The following is a 19,281-nucleotide window of genomic DNA, read 5'->3' on the forward strand; positions in this document are numbered from 1 at the left end:
GTTGTTTTCTTAAGATTTTATTCATTTTTAAGATTTTATTTATTTGACAGGGAGAGCACGAGCAGCGGGGAGGGGTAGAGAGAGAAGCAGGCTCCCCACTGAGCAGGAAGCCCGATGCAGGACTCGATCCCAGGACCCTGGGATCATGACCTGAGCCAACTGAGCCACCCAGGCGCCCCTGGACAACTCTTTATATAAAAATATATACACGTGTAAAAAATTCTGGATGCAGAATTAGGTACGAAAGTGGGTATTTTAGAACGAGCAATCATACAAACTGCCAAGTTAGGAAGCTGACAAGTCCTGCACCACCACCAAAGCCAGGAGACACCAACATACCACGTATCCGCCAAGCACCCACCACACGCTGTGATACTGCGTCCTGCATGGGGGCCCTGGCCACACACGCGCTGATGGCACAGCTGCCAGGAGGAGCCTCTCGGGCCTCTCTCTACTGTCCACTGTTTACCAGGCCTCCCGCAGCGGCCCGCAGTAGCAGTCCAGCCTCCCTGAGTCAGACGGGAGAAGCAGTCCTCGGGCTCCATCTGTCCTTCTCTGGAAGCTCTGCACTGTCCTCTTACTGAACAGTCAAGAAAGAAAACTGCTCTTAAGAAACAACAGTTGCACCTGTTGGTTGTCACGACACATTACAAAGGTTCCTTGGCAAACACCTAAGATAAACGTTGAGTCACAAATGAAGGAAACACAGTCGTGTGCATCATTGCAATCCATGAAAGTTTATTCAAATGTTCATGCAAAAGACTTTCTCAGCGTCCATGCCATTCACGAATCCTCCCCAGCACTGTGAGACGAGGAAGGCAGAGCCGCTGGTTTAGCACTTTTTTATACAAAGGAGCAACTCACAAGCTTTCAAACGGCAAAGACGGGCGCTAACAGGAGGGCTGCACTGGCTCCACATCTACCCAAGACGAGCGGTTGGTCCCTCCCAGAATCGCATTCCAGACCGCGTGGCCTGTGGCAGGACGCAGAGGGGGCACAAGACTAGCGGTTGGTCCCTCCCAGAATCGCATTCCAGACCGCGTGGCCTGTGGCAGGACGCAGAGGGGGCACAAGACTAGCGGTTTGGTCCCTCCCAGAATCGCATTCCAGACCGCGTGGCCTGTGGCAGGACGCAGAGGGGGCACAAGACTAGCGGTTGGTCCCTCCCAGAATCACATTCCAGACTGCGTGGCCTGTGGCAGGACGCAAAGGGGGCAGAAAGAAAGGGAATGTGCTCAGCTGAGATTGGCCGTTAGACGCTGTCCTCACTACCGGTTTCACATCCACACCCGCGTCTAACCCACTGAGAAGCACCTTCCTGAACATCAGTCGCTCTGGAGATGAGACGGGAGGAACCGCTGGGGGAACGTGTCCTCAGCAGCGCCTGACGCAGCGGCCACTTCCCTGCTCGGCCTCCGGGCAGCAGTTTCAACGGGGCCCACACTCCATGGGTCCCTCTGGTCACATCACATCTCCAGTGAGGTTTTACCCAGCCAGGAAGTCTAAGGAAATGTACAACCTCGGGAGGACGAAGTTAGTGTGAAGACTCGGGGAAGACGCCCTGATGGACAGGACTGTGGGGACAGGAGGCGCCGGCCGCAGGTGTCGGCTGGGACCTGGTGCACCTGAACCTGAGGCCCCTCCCCAGCAGGGAGGCTCACTTGATGAGATTCCTCATGATATTCAGGGAGGACCCTCTATACCCTGATCCGAAATGGTTCCAGTGGTTCAAGTAGTGGAAGAGCTGATAGAGCTGCAGGCGCGCCTCGAAGCCCGGGGCCTCGGGGATCGCGCTGTGGTAGGCGGAGTAGAAGGAGCGGCTGAAGCCCCCAAACATGCCGGCTATCGCCAGCTCATACTCCGAGTGGCCATAGAAAGAAGCCGGATCAAAAATGATGGGCCCAGAGGCGTCCTCTGCTACGTTCCCTCCCCAGAGGTCTCCATGGAGCAGGGCTGGGACAATGTCCAGGTCACGAAACAGGTCAGGGATCTTTAGCTGCAAGGAGGAAACACATTCTCGGCAAAGTGACCAACACGTGCGGGAAAGATGCAGATGCTTTTCTGAGCGTGGCCCAACCACCCTGGAGGAGCGTGGCACACAGATGTGCACGGACACACACAGCTCAGGCAGGGAGGAGGGACACCGACAGCCACCCCACCGGCTGGCCCAGCCCACCTCCTGTCCAGACCTGGGCCACAGGTGGCCACACCTGCCACAGGGCTTCCCCTGCCGGGCTTGCAGGGCCTGGCGAGGCTCCTCTCACCTGCAGAGCAGACCAGAGCTCCCGGGCCTCCCTGTCCCCAGACCCCTTCTCCACCATGTCCATCTGGGGCTGAATGCGCTGCCGGGCATAGAAGGTGACCCAGTCCTCCTGCCAGTCGTTCACCTGTGTGGACAGAGGAAAATGCCAGAGCCAAAGGAAGACGCCCGAGGCGGCGGGGCACCACTGCAAGGGTAGGTTGTGGAAGGCGTGGCGGCTGACCAGGCAGATGGTGTCTTGTGGACAGGCTGGGACCCCAGGCCCTGTCCCAGAAGCAGGGGCCCTCCCAGTGCAAAGCACCAGAGGCCACTCTGAAGAGCTCTAGGACACATTCTTTCAACCTGTACTCATGTGGGAGCACAGAGCTCAGAGCTGGCTGGCCTTCCCCAACCGTGGCTCATTTCTGACCATCCGCCTGGCCCCGAGGACAAGCAGCCAGCACTGCCCTCCCCAGAGTGATAACATGAGGAGTCATGTGAAGCCCGGTTCAAGGAGACCGTCGAGATGCTGACCAGCAGGAGGGAAGCAAGAGACGCACACAGGAGCACAGGGGCAGTGGACACCGCCCGACGACACAGAACCCGTCCCACAGGCGTGCACGCACATGCACGGGCCTCTGTATGCACACGGGGTGAGCTACAGGCTGGTGAGGAAGGAGCAGAGCCAGCCCAACGCCCCCAGAGCTGCATGGAGCAGGTGGGACTGGGGAACCCCAGCTTTCAGCCACCCACCACCCCAAGCAGGTTCCTGACAACCTCTCCCACATTCCAAAACCCAAACAGTGTCTACTCAGGCCCTGTGCCCACAGGCGTCCCTGAAAGTTCCTGCTCACTCAGGATGCCTCTTCTGAGCAGCCGCTGCGGCCTCCGAGAGCGCAGCCGCCATCGTCCCGCTCCACATCTGCCGGGCATCGGACAGGGCCCCGGGGCCCGGATTCCCAGGGAGCCAACCACAAAACCGTAAAGCTGAAGGTACAATCCCCTTGCATCGTGCTACCCTGGAGGATTTAGTAGGAAGTACATTTTTCTTAACTCTAATTTTTACACAGCTTCAAATCCAGCATCCTGACTTGCTGGTCCTGTTTCTCTGAGCTTGTCTAGCATGTGAGCTGGGTAAACCTCACATCAGCCTCTTAAAAACCAGCCAAGAGAAGGGAGCAAAGACTTTTACTAAATTTCATAAAGAGGGGAGAGGCTGTTCCGTCCCTGAGCAGCCGACCTGACTGGAAGGCAGAAGCAAAGCCCTGGTGTTGCTCACCTGGGGGAGGTATCCACAGCACGTCACCACGTCAAACCCAAACTGGTCCACGAAGGGCCGTTCCACCTGCCCGCCTCCTTTCCCTTGCAAGCAAAGGAAAACAAGGGAGACAACTAATTCCCACATGCCCTCGGGCTGCTCTTGGAGATGAGGGCAGCTTCAAGGTCTGTCCTTGGTGTGCCCTTCACTCGTGTCCTCATCCAGACATAAACAAGGGCCCTGGGCTCCACAGACCCTCAGGCCCCGGGAACAGAGCCTGTACACTCAACAATGCAGGACACCCACACTGCCCAGGACAGGCACCAGAGGACGCTCAGAGGAGCGACAACACTGCGTCCAAAACAGCCACCCACGACCCATCAGGAAAGGATGGCTCTCGGGGGCCAGCCTGGCCCTGGAGTCCCCCCCTCCCAACTCAGCAGATGCCGAAGGCCTAAACCCCATGGGCTTGGAAGGGGGAGACGGAGCCGGACCGGCTCTGTCTGGCGCACTGGAGTCTCGGTCGTCTGCTCCTGGAGGGTCAGCTATCCCACTAGCACAGTGACCCAGGGCTGCACACGGATTATCAAACACGAGAAGATGAAAATACCAGAAGGCACTCTCAATGTCAACACCACACTAAGCTCTACCAAGGTTAGACATGAGGGCCACCATGCTGTGCCTCACGTGGGGCTGTTCTCAGGAGAAAAGGCACCACTCAGAAAGCCAGAGTAACTCTGACAGGCTTTCTTCTGGGGAAGGAGGGGTTAAAGGAACCATAACAGGACAGGGTTTCGAGTCCAGGAAGCACTTCTTCCAAATGCGCTGCGTTACGGCACAGAGTCCGCTGTACCCCAGCCTTGGGGCTGACACTCCTTTCCTTGGGCATCAACAACACAGACCCCACCCACATGCCACGCCGGCCAGACATGTTCGAGGGGCCCTCGCGCCCACACGGCCGCATACCCACAGTGCCAGCCTCCTTCTGGAGTGTCTCCCCGAGCCTCTTGTTCTCTAGGTGCAGGTCTGCGAGCTGGGTTCCAAGCTTGGCGGCATGGCTGTGAAATAAATAGCGTCAGCCGAGTGTGTGGCACATAATCGCGGGGTCACAGCCTCCTGCACAGTCTCAGGGCACGGAGAACAGGTCAAGGGGATACAAAGTCCGCTTCGGTGAAGCAAAGGGGAGATGATGGGCCCTGGTTGTCTGATGCTCTTTCCCTGGCAACTGGGTTCCTGTCAGCACCTCACCTTGGGAGATTCCTTTCCTGTCTGCCTTCGGCGTGTGGAGTACGTGTCACTCGTCTGCAGAACCCATGATGCATGGGGTCCCGGGTCCCTCAAACTTACACCCCAGAGGCAAGCTCTCAGATATGAAGGAAACACTCGGAAGAAAAACAAAGCCATGAGGCGCCTGGGGGGCGCTCAGTGGGTTAAGTGTCTGCCTTCGGCTCAGGTCATGATCTCAGGGTCCTGGGATCGAGCCCCGCATTGGGCTCCCTGCTCAGTGGGGAGTCTGCTTCTCCCTCAGCCTCTGCCCCTCCCCCCGTGCTCTCTCTTTCAAATAAATAAATAAAATCTTAAAAAAAAAAAAGTCTGAAGGCTCGGAAAATGCTTTAGAACAAAAGCAAACAACAGGGGCGCCTGGGTGGCACAGCGGTTAAGCGTCTGCCTTCAGCTCAGGGCGTGATGCCGGCGTTATGGGATCAAGCCCCACATCAGGCTCCTCCGCTATAAGCCTGCTTCTTCCTCTCCCACTCCCCCTGCTTGTGTTCCCTCTCTCGCTGGCTGTCTCTATCTCTGTCGAATAAATAAATAAAATCTTTAAAAAAAAAAAAAAAAAGAACAAAAGCAAACAACAAAGAAAGGAAAACAAAGCCAAGCAAAGGAGGAGGAGGAGAAGGTGCCCAGACAGACCTGCTCAGATACCGCATGTCCAAGTGCTCCATCACCAGCATGCTGCCCCCTCCTGGGGCGTCAAGGACCTTGATGGGCTTGGGCACCTTCACGGTGTCTGTTCTCAGGATGGCAGTTAGACTTGCCATCTCACCTTCGAACATTCTTTTGGCCTTTCCGAAAAACAATGGAGGAGGGGGAAGAGAAGGGAGAGCAAGGTTACTTCTGGAAAGTGTCTGTGCAGACCTGTTCCCTCAAGCACCACAATCTCAAGGCGCGGCTGTGACGACGGCGGACCACCAGCTGTGTCTCCTGCTCCGGCAGAGTAGGCTATGCATGAAGCCGCAGAGTAAGAGGGACGCCGCTTTCTCGTTCCGGCCCCTCTTCGACACTCTGCTTGACTCTCTCCAGAGAGGGAAGTGCAAGGCCTCTAACTGCCCACCACATGTCAGGTGCACAGCTGGACTGCGCACGTGGGCCATCCTCAGACGGCACCTCGGCCACAGTCCTGTCCCACCTGGCCCTCCACCTGCACATGCCAGGCATCTGGACTCACCTCTCACCTGGTTTGAGGGCACCTCCAATCTCGCACGGGAAACCATCCCATCTTACCCGCCATTTCCAACCTCCCCCTTGAAGTCCTTGCTCCCCCAGGCGGCAGTGACTGTCCTTCACCTCATCTCCTTGCTCACCACGACAGGGACCCTCACCGAAGGCAAACCCCAGCCCACAACACACCCCGAGCTAGCAACCTGTGTGACAGCCCCACAGGGTCTGGCCCTGCCCACTTTCTACGCTCACCTGGGGTCCCTGCCCTGGGCTCCAGCCCTACACCTCCACGCACACGTGTGCACACACCAGCACACACATACACGTCCCTGTGCTCCTGGACTACAGCCTTTTTTTAGCTCCTCACAGACCGAAGCCCCCATGTGCAGGGGTGCCTCTGCTTGGAACACCACCTCCACCTTTCGCCAAGTAAGACCCTTCCTCAATCATGCTTCAGACTTCGTATGCTCTGACTTCTCAGACAAATCTCAAACTTCCCAAAGTAACTGCTCCCTTTAAAGTAGCTTTTTCATTTTTCTTTTTTTTTCAGTCAAAACACTATAGGAGTATGAGCAGAAAAGGGCACAAGTGGGAGCATCTGACTCCAATTTTCACGAAGTCTGCACACTGCGTGACTGCCCCCCCCCCCCGGACACAGACAGAACACTGTTGCCCGGAAGCCCCGGAGGCGCCTCTGTTCCCCAGCCATTCGCGCCCTCCCCTCCCCCCACAGATCTGTCCGGTCCACTTTGTCCTTCTGCGTGCTGACACAGACAGTCTGGCTTCTTTGTCCCGCTGCCTTTGTTATGCTGGTGCATCAACAGTCAAGAGTTTACTCTCCCTGCTGCACAGAGCTCCCCGTGCGAGTGTTCCAGAATGGGCTCGCCCAGTGTACTAACAGCTTGGCTTCCAGCGTGGGGCTTCTACAAAGTGCTGCCAGGGACGTCTCTCCACATACTCTCAGGACGGACTCTATGACCTCAGGCAAGCTGCTTAACTTTCTGTGCCTCTCCCTCTCCCGTAAAAACGGGGTTAGTAACAGCACCGCGCTCACCGGCTCGCTGCCACGAGTAACTGAGCTAGCAGCTAACACTTACCTAGCCCATTCTGAGCACTTCAAAACATCACTATTATTACACTACCTTGGAGAGCTAAGGTCATTGAGGAAGAAGATAAGAACGGCGCCTCGAGCATTTTCGGAGCATTCTCTTTAGGAGATGCAGGGAAAACAACTACGCTCCAGCTACACTTTGTACCAGAGCACTGGTCGTGAAAAGGAAAGTAAGGGGTAGAATAAGATCAATAATCATGGGGGAAGAGGTGGAGAGGGATCTGTGAACCCAGCCAGAGGTGAAGCCTCTCTCGCAGAAGTGTCTGCTGCTCCGTGAGAGGAGAGGGAGGAAGAAGCAGGCAGCAGGTGGGGCACAGTGCTACAAAAAAGATCTGGAGCTTAAGGGAGGAGAAGGAGAGGAACCAACGGCAAGTATGCAAGACAGATAAGAACAATCTTATTTAGGGGCGCCTGGGTGGCTCAGTCGTTAAGCATCTGCCTTCGGCTCAGGGCGTGATCCCAGCGTTATGGGATCGAGCCCCGCATCGGGCTCCTCCACTGGGAGCCTGCTTCTTTCTCTCCCACTCCCCCTGCTTGTGTTCCCTCTCTCCCTGGCTGTCTCTCTCTCTGTCAACTAAATAAATAAAATCTTAAGAAAAAAAAAAAAAGAACAATCTTATTTAGAGCAGGCCAAGTCAAGCGGGGTGAGAAGGAAAAGAGAAGAGCAATCAGGTAGTCTTCTAGAAGTGTGGAAGGTACTTTCACTTCCTACAAGGTAAAGCGTAAAAGAAAGCCCTGTTTTCATACAACCAGCAAACGTGTAGGTACAGCTAGTTGTCTGCATGACTCACACAGTATTTTCCACAGAAAGCTAAGAAATTACATGTTCAGAACTATCTGCCAAAGGAGCAGAAGGAACTTAGGGGAGAAAGATTAGCAAAAAGAAAATGGACTTTGGGGCACCTGGCCAGCTCAGTTGGTAACGGGCAGCTCCTGATCTCGGGGTTGTGAGTTCCAGCCCTAGGTTGGGTGTAGAGATGACTTAAAAATTAAATCTTAATTAAAAAAAAAAAGAAGAAAATTGACTTTGATGACAAAAGAACAAGAACCTGAGGACACAGCAGTGCAAGAACAATGCTCAGAAAGCATCACTACGTGGGCCCATTTTAATCCCTGGAAAGTATTTGCTTCCCCTGTAATTAACACCCATTCTGAATTATAACAAAAGCCAGTGAAGGTGGAAATACAAACAGGAAAAGGATAGATGCCACATAAGTGGGAAAACAAAACCAGAAACAGAGAAGCCCTGCAGAAGAATGTAAGAGCTGCCTGAGGAAACTCCAAGCACGAATGCGGGCAGTTTCCTATAAAAGGGCGGGGCGGCAGGACGTGCCACTGATCTCTGCAGAACAGAGCACTAAAGTGTGTCTTGAGAGAACAGCCACGACTCAGAAAGAGATCGTCCCCATCACGAAAGGTGGGATTCACATCTGGGAAGAAAATGAAAACAACCGCAAAAACGCCTTCTAGGGAAAGAATAACAGCACGCCAGGCGTGTGACATGAGGACTTGGTACTGGGGTCAGTCCCCTCAGCCCCATCTGAAACAACGCATTGTCAACTGCTCACTGCCTCCTGGAGCCAGCCTGGGCCTTCTGGCTAACAGTACTGGGTGACCCAGCCAAATTGGGCACAGAAGCGACACCAGCAACCAGGAGGAAGTACGGCTTCAGCAGTGAGGTTCACCTGTTTTCTACAGGGCCCTCTCGAAAAGGTTCATGTACAAACAGAATTTTCTGGAGCAGGTGACTACAGTGGGCTGAAGCTGGTGCCCCCTCCCCAGTTCCTCTGTCGAAACCTGTCCCCCCGTGTGACCCTGCTGGGAGGTGATTAGGCTCCACAGGCTGGAGCCCTCTTAATGGGATTGGTGCTCTGACAGATGAGACCCGAGGGAGCTCCCTCCCCCTGACACTGAAAACACACTGAAGTCGCCTTCCCATCATGGAAGTGGGCTCTCCCCAGGCACCTGCCAGCTCCCAGAACTGAGCTGCCCGGTCTGTGGTACTCTGATCCCGCGGCCCAAACTCACAAAGGCAGTGGCTAAATGTTTGCAATAATCCAGAGAGGATTTTGATCTCTGCAAGTTCAAATAAATCCCAGAACAAGAAGCTGCTACTGCCAGTCCCTGTTCAAAACTCCTCCAGCAAGGGATTTCTCAAAGTAGCGGCCCGCCACACCCCCCACTGCAAAGCCCCCCAGAACCACCGTCCACACTGCAGCAGGGAGCATAGTTGGGCGCAGGGGTCCCCAGACGGCCGCCCAGAGTGTCCGCTCCGCCCCCCCCCTCCCGGGTTTATATGGCTCACCCTGGGCACGCGACCCCAGGAACGCCCAGACACAGCCGGAGGAGCAAGGGGGTCAGCAAGTGCCAAGGCCCTGTGGCCCTGCTGTGCGGACCCCCACCCGGGCCTTGAGCACCTCCACCCCCCCCCACCCCAGACCCGGAATCCTGGCCCTCGGACCCTCCAGACTCCACACCAGGACCCCAGACCCCGTCCTGAATCTCGACCCCCACGCCGGTTCCGGACCCCGAATCCCGGACCTCCGACCCCCCAGACTCCCCACCAGGACCCCAGACCCGGGCCTGAAGCCCCACCCAGACCCCAAACGCCGACCACCACCCACCCCGCCCTGGCCCGGCCTACGGCGGCCCTGACCTCCGCCTTGGAGTTCACTTTCACGAACACCCGTCCTCTGTCCGTGTCGTAACTCTGGCCCTGGCTAATGCACCCGCCCCCCGAGTGACCCGTAGCCTTGACGAAGTCGCAGCCCAGCTCCCGCTTCAGCAGAGCCTCCATGTTCAAGCAGGCACGTCCGCGGACTGCCTCAAGCCAGGGAAAAGCCACCCGCGGAGACGCACCGTGATTGGGTGAGGCGAGGGGGGCGGGACCTAGTCACGGGAACACACGGGGATTGGGTGAGACGCTGAGGGGCGGGACCGGGCCCCCAGGACATCCTGGGATTGGGTGAGGGGATCAGGTCCCTTGGGTTGGTTCTGAAATTCATACCCAGCGGGAGGGCGAAAGAGCTCCCCCTTCTGGCCTCCGTCTCCATTTCAAGTGAGGCTTGCTTTTATTAATTTTCATACACGTGATTATCAATTGGCATCCGCCTCCCCTAGTGATTTGAGTCTGCTTTGCTCCCTGTATTAGTTGGAGTTCCCCCAGGGAGGAGATGACAGGATTCATAGGAGAGAGATTTATTTCAAGGAAGGGCTCTGTTAACCTTAAAAATAAAACTGTCAGTTAATTTACCAGCAAAGATGGGGTTATTTAGGAACAGCAGAGAATTGCAACCCAGGAAGAGCAGGCTTAGCAGAACCAGGGGCAAGTCTGGAGAACAGGGAGAGGAGGCTCTCTTTTAGAGGAAAGGGGTTATAAACATGACACCTGGATAACATCCGTTATTGAAAACAGGTGCAATAATTGATTATTCACATCAACAATGAGCTAAATAAAAGTTGCGTAAACAACAGAAGATTCGACATATTTGCAGAAGTGACACCAAAACCTACAACGTTTGTCAACAGTAATGGCTCTGAATGAACAAGAATGGTTACAGTCCCGTGCGTACGCCCTTGTGTCTTAAATACTGTTTTCTACTTGAGATTATCAAACTCAGAATTATTTCAGGTTTAGTCTGTTATTTGTTGATCAACTAAATGCGAGTCAACTCAGCTGATGTACAGAAACCTATTTAATTAGTATGCGTTTACATTTTATGCCCACGTCTTACACTTTAGTATTAAATATAAATGAATAGCAGAGGGAGGGGACTGCGTTGGTCTCTCATTGGCTGGGCTGTGGCCGTCTCTCATTGGCTGGGCTTTGACAATCTCTCATTGGCTGGGCTGTGACCACCTCTCATTGGCTGAGCTATGGCCGTCTCTCATTGGCTGGGCTTTGACAATCTCTCATTGGCTGGGCTGTGACCACCTCTCATTGGCTGAGCTATGGCCGTCTCTCATTGGCTGGGCTGTTGCTAGGGCAGTGGGAAACCTTCCGTCCAGGAGCTGGGTTAGTAAAGCAGTACCACCTGCAAGGTGCCTCTCTTTCTGTTGGGTCTGTAACTGATAACCAGTGCTGGGCGCAGAGCTCCACCTGTCGGCCCCCAGACTCCATTTGGTGAGACTTTCCTTGATTAATTTTCACAGCTGACTGTAAGACGTAACTAAGCAGATTCTGTAAACAACAAAAGGAGATTTTATAAATTAAAAACATTAATTAATCAAATTAATCAATTACATGAACTACATTAAAAATTAAAATGTAGAGTCTACTTGGATGATTTAACAGCTTGGATGAGAGAATTAGCAAACTGGAAGCAGAGAAATGAAGAGGGGTACTTGGGTGGCTCAGTTGGTTAAGTGTATGCCTTTGGCTCAGGTCATGATCCTGGCATACCAGGTTCGAGCCCCACACCTGGCTCTCTGTATTTCCCTCTGTGCTTTGCTCTACCTCAAATAAATAAAATGTTATAAAATTATTTTTAAAAATAGAAGTCATGAAGAATGTGGCACAAGGAGACAAACGGAAATTACAGGCAAGGTAAGGCACATGAAAATAGTAGACATTTAGCTGGAGTTCCGGGAAAGGAAGAGGCCATAATTGAACAGAAAATGGCTGAGAATTTTCTAGAACTGATGAAATACACCAACCCTCAGATCCAAGTTCTCCCCAAATCTTAAGCTAGATAAACTAAAATTTCACACTTAGGCAAGTAACAGTAAAATTTCAGGTCACCAAAGGCACAGGAAATCTCTAATGTAGCCAGCAAGGAAAGTCAGATTGCTTTGAAAACATTAACATCTGGTTTCCCAACACTAATACTGGAAGCCAAAAAATAGTGGAATGATTGTCACCAAAAGAAGATGACTGCCCAGGGAAACTAAGTTTTTAAGAATGAAAATGAGATAAAGACCTTATTCAGGAAGATGGTGGAGTAGGACAACCTTAGGCTCACCTCATCCCACAGATACAGCTAAATAACACCCACATCAGTGTAAACAACCCAGAAAATGACCTGAAGACTGGCAGAACAGACTCTTCACAGCTAAATGTAGAGAAGAGGCCACATAGAAGAAAGTAGGAAGGGCAGAGACACAGTAGGGAGCCAAACAGAATAAGAGACTGTCCTTAGCAGGGAGGGATGCAGGTGCTCGGAAAGGGGAGAGGGCCAGACCCTCACACCAGCCACCCAGGCATGGGGGAACTGGCATGAAAACCAGAGGGTCACAATTTCACAGGTTCATACAGGCTTAACACTTGGAACTTTTAAGACATTATTCAGACTGAAGACCATTTTCTTTTATTTCCAGTGATGAAATTTTCTGCCAGCAGACCCTCCCAGAGGAAAACCAAAAGGATGCTTTACAACCAACAGAAAAGTGATCACAGGTTGTAAAGCTGAAATACAAGAAGGAGCAAAGAACAAAGAAAGCAGTACATAACTTGAGAAAATCTAATCAAATAGATTGTACAAAATAACGGTAAGCCTTGTATGATAAAGAGAATTTGAAAAATAATTTACTTTTTAACTTAAGAGTAAATTGTCCTAAGGTGTTGTGTTGTTTGTTCAAGAGTAAAGGTAAACATGGTGATTACCTTTAGTCTTTGATAAATTAAGCGTGCAAGTTGTAATTTCTAGAGTAAGTACTGAAAAATAGAGAATTTATAATTTTCCTATTAGTAGAAGGAAAAAATAATCCCAAAGAAGACGAGAGTAAAGAACATGGAGAAGGTGGAACAATAAAAGCACACATAATAAGAGGGTAGATTTAAAGCCAAGTATATCAGCAATTACATTAAATGAACAAAAGACCCCAGTTCAGAAACAAAGAATATAAGACTTGAAAAAAGTGAAACACAACTGGTTATTTATTCTCTGTAAGAGTCAAAAGTAAAGCATAAAAATAAGAAAGGATCCAGCACTCGGCTGGTTCAATCGGGGGAACATCCAACTCTTGATCTCAGCATCATGAGTTCATGCCAAACATCGGTTGTAGAAATTACTAAAAAATAGTAATAAACTTAATAAAAATAGGAAAGGTTAAAAGAAGTGCCATACAATACTAGCCAAGAGAAAGCTATAAATACAACTACATTGATAAAAGACAAGTAGATTTTTTAAAAAGATTTTATTTATTTATCAGAGAGAGGGAGCACAAGCAGGGGTAGCTGCAGGCAGAGGGAGAAGCAGGCTCCCCGCTTAATGGGGAGCCCAATGCGGGGCTCAATCCCAGGACCCCGGTATCATGACCTGAGCCGAAGGCAGACGCTTCACCGACTGAGCCCCCCAGGAGTCCCTAGACAAGTAAATTTTAAGGCAGGGGTGTCAGCTGCTGCACAGACCGTGACATAAACTCCCTGTGGTGGTGCAATTGGCAGAACTGGCAAAATGCATTAGTGACAAAGATGGTCATTTCATAATGCTGAAAGGTTTAACACATTGGGAAGGAAAAACACGTTCAAAGGTAGACATAGCATCACACACAGTCAATGGCACTCTATGAGCTGTGCAGTGCACAACTTGCATAACCATATTCGGTGTCTCTGCCTAAAATGAGAGACAAAACTATAGCTCTTTCAGAAAAATAAAATCTAAGAGAGGAATAAAACAAGACACAGAGACTCAGCCATAAACTACATTAAAGTCATTAAAACGAAGACTTTCTTTTCATTTAAAGATAACTTAGAGAGAATGAGAAGACAAACCACGAAGTGGGAAAGGAGATTTTTCAATACATATAAGTCACGAAGAGCTAGAATCCCTATTTTTAATCCCTAAAATGTAAAAACCTACACATTAATAAGAAAAAGGCAAACACTGCAAGGAAAATCCAAATGCTGTTACCTTCAGGTCATCAGGGGGAGAAATTAAAAATACAGTTAGATACTTTTATACACAACCTCCGACGGCTAAAATTAAAACCTGGCAACGTCAAGTGCTGGTGAGGGTGTAGAACAGCTAGAGTTCCATACCCTGCGGTGGGAGTGAACTTGTCCAACCATGTAGAGCTCTTTTATTTTAATTTTTTTAAGATTTTATTTAATTTTTTTGTCAGAGAGAGAGCAAGCAAGCACAAGCAGGGGGAGGGGAAGATAGGGGGAGACGCAGGCTTCCTGCCAAACAAGAAGCCCAATGTGGGACCCCATCCCAGGCCCCCAGGATCATGACCCGAGCCGAAGGCAGACGCTTCACGGACTGAGTCACCCAGGAATCCCTGTAGAGCTCATTTTGGACAAATGAACTACTAAAGCTGAACATTCTGTATCCTGTGAGCCAGAAATTGTACTCCAAGGTATAACCCCCCCCCAGAAATTCCTGGGTATGTGCACCAAGAAATACGTACAAGGATGTTTGGAGTAGAATGACTTATAATAGCCCAAAACATAAATAGCCTGGGGTGAACACACCCTTCAGTGACCCTCAGGAGTCATGCCCTGTTTAACCCCCTCCTGAGTGCACACAGAATCTGTGACTTGCTTCTGACCAAAGGAGTACGACAGAGGTCACGGGATGTCGCTCTTGTCATTATGTTATATTACGCGGCTCAGGTCGTGGCCTTGTGCTCGCAACGTGTGCACACGCGGTGGCTCCCCGGTGGCAAGCCGAGGCCCATTCCCCTCGCACTGCGCATTTGTGCTGCCCCTCCCCCGGGGACAGCCCGGAGGCACTGAAGCGCTGAACGAGGACCCCCGTGTGTGTGGACGGGTGGAGGGTGCCCAGCAGAGGCTCCCTAGTGCTCCACAGGGACATCAGCACATGGCCCAGCCGAGCACTTCCCCAAACCCTAGTGACGTGTGCTGCTCCCGCACTTCTCGCAAGGAGCCCTCCTCGCTGAAGAAACGGGGGCACTGAGGCCCAGGGACGGCGGTTGCTGGCCTGAGGCCATCCAGGCGGGAAACCGTGGAGTCAGGATCCATCTCTGGCAAACCTCTGACTCCCTCTGACCTCAAATCTGCAAAACCAAACTCACAACACTCCCCAGGTGGGTGTACGGGCCACTTCGGCGGTGACACAAAGGAGCATTCCCAAGAGCGGGGTCGGTTCTCGGGGGCACCTCGCGGGTCCTCAAGGTCGCGCCTGTCCTGTGGGGGTCCCGCCGCCCACCTCCCGGCTTCCCAAGGTCCTGACCCAGCGTTCGCTGGGTCCCAAAGCTCGGGGGGGGGGGGCCTCATTCCCTGGGACCCCACCACGCAGCCCCTCCTGCGAGCCCCTCGTCTGTCCCCCGCCAGCAGGCCCGAGTCCGGCGCAGCTGGGACCCTCCCGCCCCGGCGGGCAGGGGTCGGGCCGGGCGAGGGGCAGCGCGCTGAGGGACTCGCGCCGCCCCTCGGTGCGGCCCGGAACGGCGGCTCACCGGGCTCCTGCCTTCCGTCCCGAGCGCTTCCGCCTGACCCCCTAGCTTCGCACCCAATCCCTTCCCGACAGCAAGGGCCGGGGAGCGGGCCTGGGGAGGGGGCGGGGGGGACGCGGAAGATCCCCTCCCATCTCCTCCCGGGTGGGCTGCTATGAGCCGTCCCAAGCAGGATCACCACAGGCCAGCGTCGGGACTCGGAGGCGTGAGCCTGGCTGGGACGTGGAGGGTGGCGTGCGAAGGACCGGGCCTCCCGGGTGCGACAGGGGCGGGGGCGAGGGGCGAGGGGCGAGGGGCTGGGGGCGGGGGCAGCGGGTGGGCGGGGTCCGGGCGGAGCCGTGGGCGGGGCATAGGGCGGGGTCTGGGCGGGGCAGCGGGTGGGCGGGGTCCGGACGGAGCCGTGGGCGGGCGGGCTTGGACGGAGTGGGCGGGGCATAGGGCGGGGTCTGGGCGGGGCAGCGGGTGGGCGGGGACTTGACGGAGCAGTGGGTGGGCGGGGTCTGAGGGGCCGCTGGTAGGCGGGGTCTGGGCGGGGCAAATCGCTGACAGAAAACCTACGTTAAATTCATTGTCCAGCGACTCTCGGTACTTTCTGGAGCATCCATGAGGCTACAGTTTCGCCTAAAATAGGTTTTCTTTCTATGGCAGAAGAACAACTGGCCCTTGGCTGTGACGTCTTGAGTCATCAGCAAACATGCGCTCAGTGTGAGGCGGGGCTCAGCTGTTGCTTGCTATTTACTTCTTGTCAGCAGGGGAGAGAAATAAGAAGAGTGAAATGGCTTTGGAGAAAATACGGTCAGCCCCCTTGTGGTTCTTCGGTCTATTTTTATTTAAGCATCAGAGAAAGAAACTTAAGAAATGCTTTTCCATAGTCAAATGGGGGAAACATTTCACGTTATGTAAAGAGATTCTTTGCATGTCATCCAGAGATGACAGATGCTCCTTCTTTCCTTCGCCTTCCATAGTGAAGGACCCCTCGATGGCGCTCTAGACCAGAGGCCACCGCACAGTGTCACGCAGAAACCAGCCGTGTGGCGTGACCTCCGTGCTTCAGAATCAAGACAGGTGACTGGCAATTCCAGGGACAAACATAGTTACTGCAGGACCCGGCCATTCCACGCCGACAGAGGGGACATAGAAGCATACGTCCACAGAAGCTTGTACACAGCTGTTCAAAGCAACTCTGTTCTCAGAGTCAAAGGGTGGAAACAACCCAAACGTCCAACCACAGATTAATAGATAAGCAACATGTGGTCCATCCCCTCTGTGCAATATTATTCACCTTTAAAAAGGAAGGGAATTGGGACACTTGCCACAACATGGGTGAACAGTGAAGGCACGCTAAGTGAAATAACCCAGTCACAAAAGGATGGAAATTGTATGATTCTATTTATACGAGGTTCCTAGAGCCGTCAGATTCATAGACAGAAGGTAGAATGATGGTTTCCAGGGGCTGGGGAGGCGGATGGGGAGTTAGTGTTTAATGGGGACAGAGTTTCTGCTGGAGAAAGACAAAAACGCTCTGCAGGTGGGTGGTGATGGTTGCACCGTGTGAATGTGCTTCACGCCACCGAGCTGCACACCTAAACACGGGTAGAATGGTAAATTTTATGTTGTATATATCTTACCACAATTTTTTAAAAGATTTATTTATTCGACAGAGAGAAAGACAGCCAGCGAGAGAGGGAACACCAGCAGGGGGAGTGGGAGAGAGAGAAGCAGGCTCCCAGCGGAGCAGGGAGCCCAACATGGGGCTCGATCCCAGGACCCTGGGATCACGACCACAGCTGAAGGCAGATGCTTAACGATTGAGCCACCCAGGCACCCCTATATTTTACCACAATTTAAAAATAAAAACAAAACAAAACTGGGGCTGTGTTGCTGTACTGACCAGCTCCAACATTGGAAGCTGTGGTCATGGCCTCTGGTCCTCCCAGTTTCTCTGAGCCCCCCTTTCCTCAGTATGGTAGTAACGACAAGCTCCACCTCTCTGGGTTGCCACGAGGTTAACATGGGCAACCACAGACGTCCCGGGGCTCTCACCATAGGCCTGGACCACTCTACACCCTTGCCCCTGGCCCCAGGGTACAGCATGGGAAGATTCTCCTCCCCTTTACCCTGGAGTCACATATGACCTGCACCTACCACTAAATGTCACAGTCGGAGGAAACTGAGATCAGTCACAATCAGCTAAAAGGTGTTCATGGGCGCTGCCGGGAGTTGGGGGGGAGACCTACCTGTTCTCATCTCAGGGTAAGGGATTGCCATGTGCAATTCTGGAGACATTTTTAGTGGTTACAACTGGGAGAGAAGTGCAATGGCCTCTAATGGATAGGGGTCAGGGACGCTGCTCAGCATCCAGCAATGCACAGGACAACCCACCACAGAGAATAATCCAGACCCCTGGAGCTGGTTCAGACCTCCTGCTCTGGACCCCGAGACCATCCAACGGCACCGGGAAAGGTTAGCTGAGGGATTGGTGGGCACAAACTTCCCAGCCCCGGCTCTCAGTGGGCAGAACTTCACACTCCAGAACTCGTTCCTGCTCTGCGTGGGCCCAGGGCCCCTCCCCACCATGGGCCCTGTTGGGGACTGAATATGCCCGCCCAATCCATATATTGAAGCCCTAAATCCCAGTGTGATAATACTGGGGCCTTTGGAAGGTAATTAGAGCTAGATAATATTGTCAGAGTGGGGCCTTTGGAAGGTAATTAGAGCTAGATAATATTGTCAGAGTGGAGCCTTTGTGATGGGATTAGTGTCCTTAGAAGACAAACACCAGAAAGCTTGCTCTCTCTCTCTCCCCACTGTGTGAGGGCATAGGAGGAAGGCAGCCATCTGCAAGCCAGGAAGAGTCTCACCAGGAACCAAAACAGACAGCACCTTGGTCATGGACTTCTAACCTGCAGAACGGTGAGAAGTAAATGTCTGTGGGTTAAGCCCCCAGCCTGGGATATTTTGTCATGGCAGCCCAAGCTGATGAAGACAGGCCCCTTCTGCTCATGAATGGCAGGGCTTCTCATGTTTGCATGTGTTTGTGAAATCTGCACCTACTGCTTGTGACAAGGGAGCACATTTTCGAGTCTCTGTGCCTTTCCCAGAGCTGCAGATAGCCCAGAATGTGCAGATGGCAGGTGTGCAAGTGGGTCATTTTAATTAGATGGGAGGCACAAGGGTGCACCCAGACCCCACTCTGCCCAGCACTGAGTGCACCACCAGGCTCACCCACATCTCAAGGGTGGAGCCCCGGGGGTCCTCTGGTGGGGACCTTGATTATGCGTATTCGGAGAATTTTCTAAGATGAATGCATACAAGGTTGCCAAGCATGAAGAGATCTTCCCTGTGGGTTGCGGTGGATCTGAGAGCCAGTCAGGCCAATCTCCCTGGACCGCCCATTACTCCCTAGATGGGGAGAGAAGTCTGGGGACTGGAGGGTCCCCACCTTGTCCTCTCCCCCAGCTCCCGCACAAACGCACGGATACAGGCGCACGTGTGCAGACACATGCACACGCACACACACGAGCGGAGGCGCATAGAAGCACACGAACAAGCACGTAGGCACAAACACGAACACGTGTACACGTACACAGGCGCACGCGCACACACAGGCACGCGCACCCACGCGCTCTGGGACAAAGACGAGGTTCTGGAGGAGCCGTGGGGGACACCGTGAGCCCAGGCTCACCCGGGACAGGGACCCTTGGCGCCAGGCGACCTGGCCCTGGCCTCCCGGCTGCATGTCCGCTAACGGAATCCGCCCTTGCGGATCCCCCACCCGGACCAGAGACGTCTCCAGGTGGCAGGACGTGGAGGACGCGGCAGCGGGGTGACGACCCCTGCAGTCCGGCCCTGCACCGCCCTGGCCGCTCCGCAGAA

The 19,281-nt window shown here is 53.2% G+C and overlaps 1 protein-coding gene and 2 long non-coding RNA genes across 3 annotated transcripts; 1 reads left to right on the forward strand and 2 right to left on the reverse strand.

Moving 5' to 3' along the window:
* Positions 1–717: 717 nt before the first annotated feature.
* On the reverse strand, positions 718–9,904 carry LOC103666018 (fructosamine 3 kinase related protein). Its single transcript, XM_040639926.1, has 6 exons — positions 9,707–9,904; positions 5,412–5,563; positions 4,464–4,555; positions 3,519–3,601; positions 2,265–2,387; positions 718–1,996 (listed from the first exon to the last, which is right to left on the reverse strand). The coding sequence occupies exons 1-6, from the start codon at positions 9,845–9,847 to the stop codon at positions 1,658–1,660; spliced, it is 930 nt and encodes a 309-aa protein (XP_040495860.1). The 5' UTR covers positions 9,848–9,904; the 3' UTR covers positions 718–1,657.
* An 826-nt stretch (positions 9,905–10,730) lies between these two features.
* On the reverse strand, positions 10,731–15,660 carry LOC121104908. The gene is made up of 2 exons (XR_005837258.1): positions 15,409–15,660; positions 10,731–11,230 (listed from the first exon to the last, which is right to left on the reverse strand). It is a non-coding gene; the product is annotated as an uncharacterized LOC121104908 (long non-coding RNA).
* LOC103665841 lies at positions 14,840–17,071 on the forward strand. The gene is made up of 3 exons (XR_569412.2): positions 14,840–15,039; positions 16,054–16,200; positions 16,371–17,071. It is a non-coding gene; the product is annotated as an uncharacterized LOC103665841 (long non-coding RNA).
* The last annotated feature ends 2,210 nt before the right edge of the window (positions 17,072–19,281 follow it).

This window comes from Ursus maritimus, unplaced genomic scaffold, assembly GCF_017311325.1.
Source record: "Ursus maritimus isolate PB19 unplaced genomic scaffold, ASM1731132v1 scaffold_24, whole genome shotgun sequence".
Taxonomy (NCBI): Eukaryota; Metazoa; Chordata; class Mammalia; order Carnivora; family Ursidae; genus Ursus; species Ursus maritimus.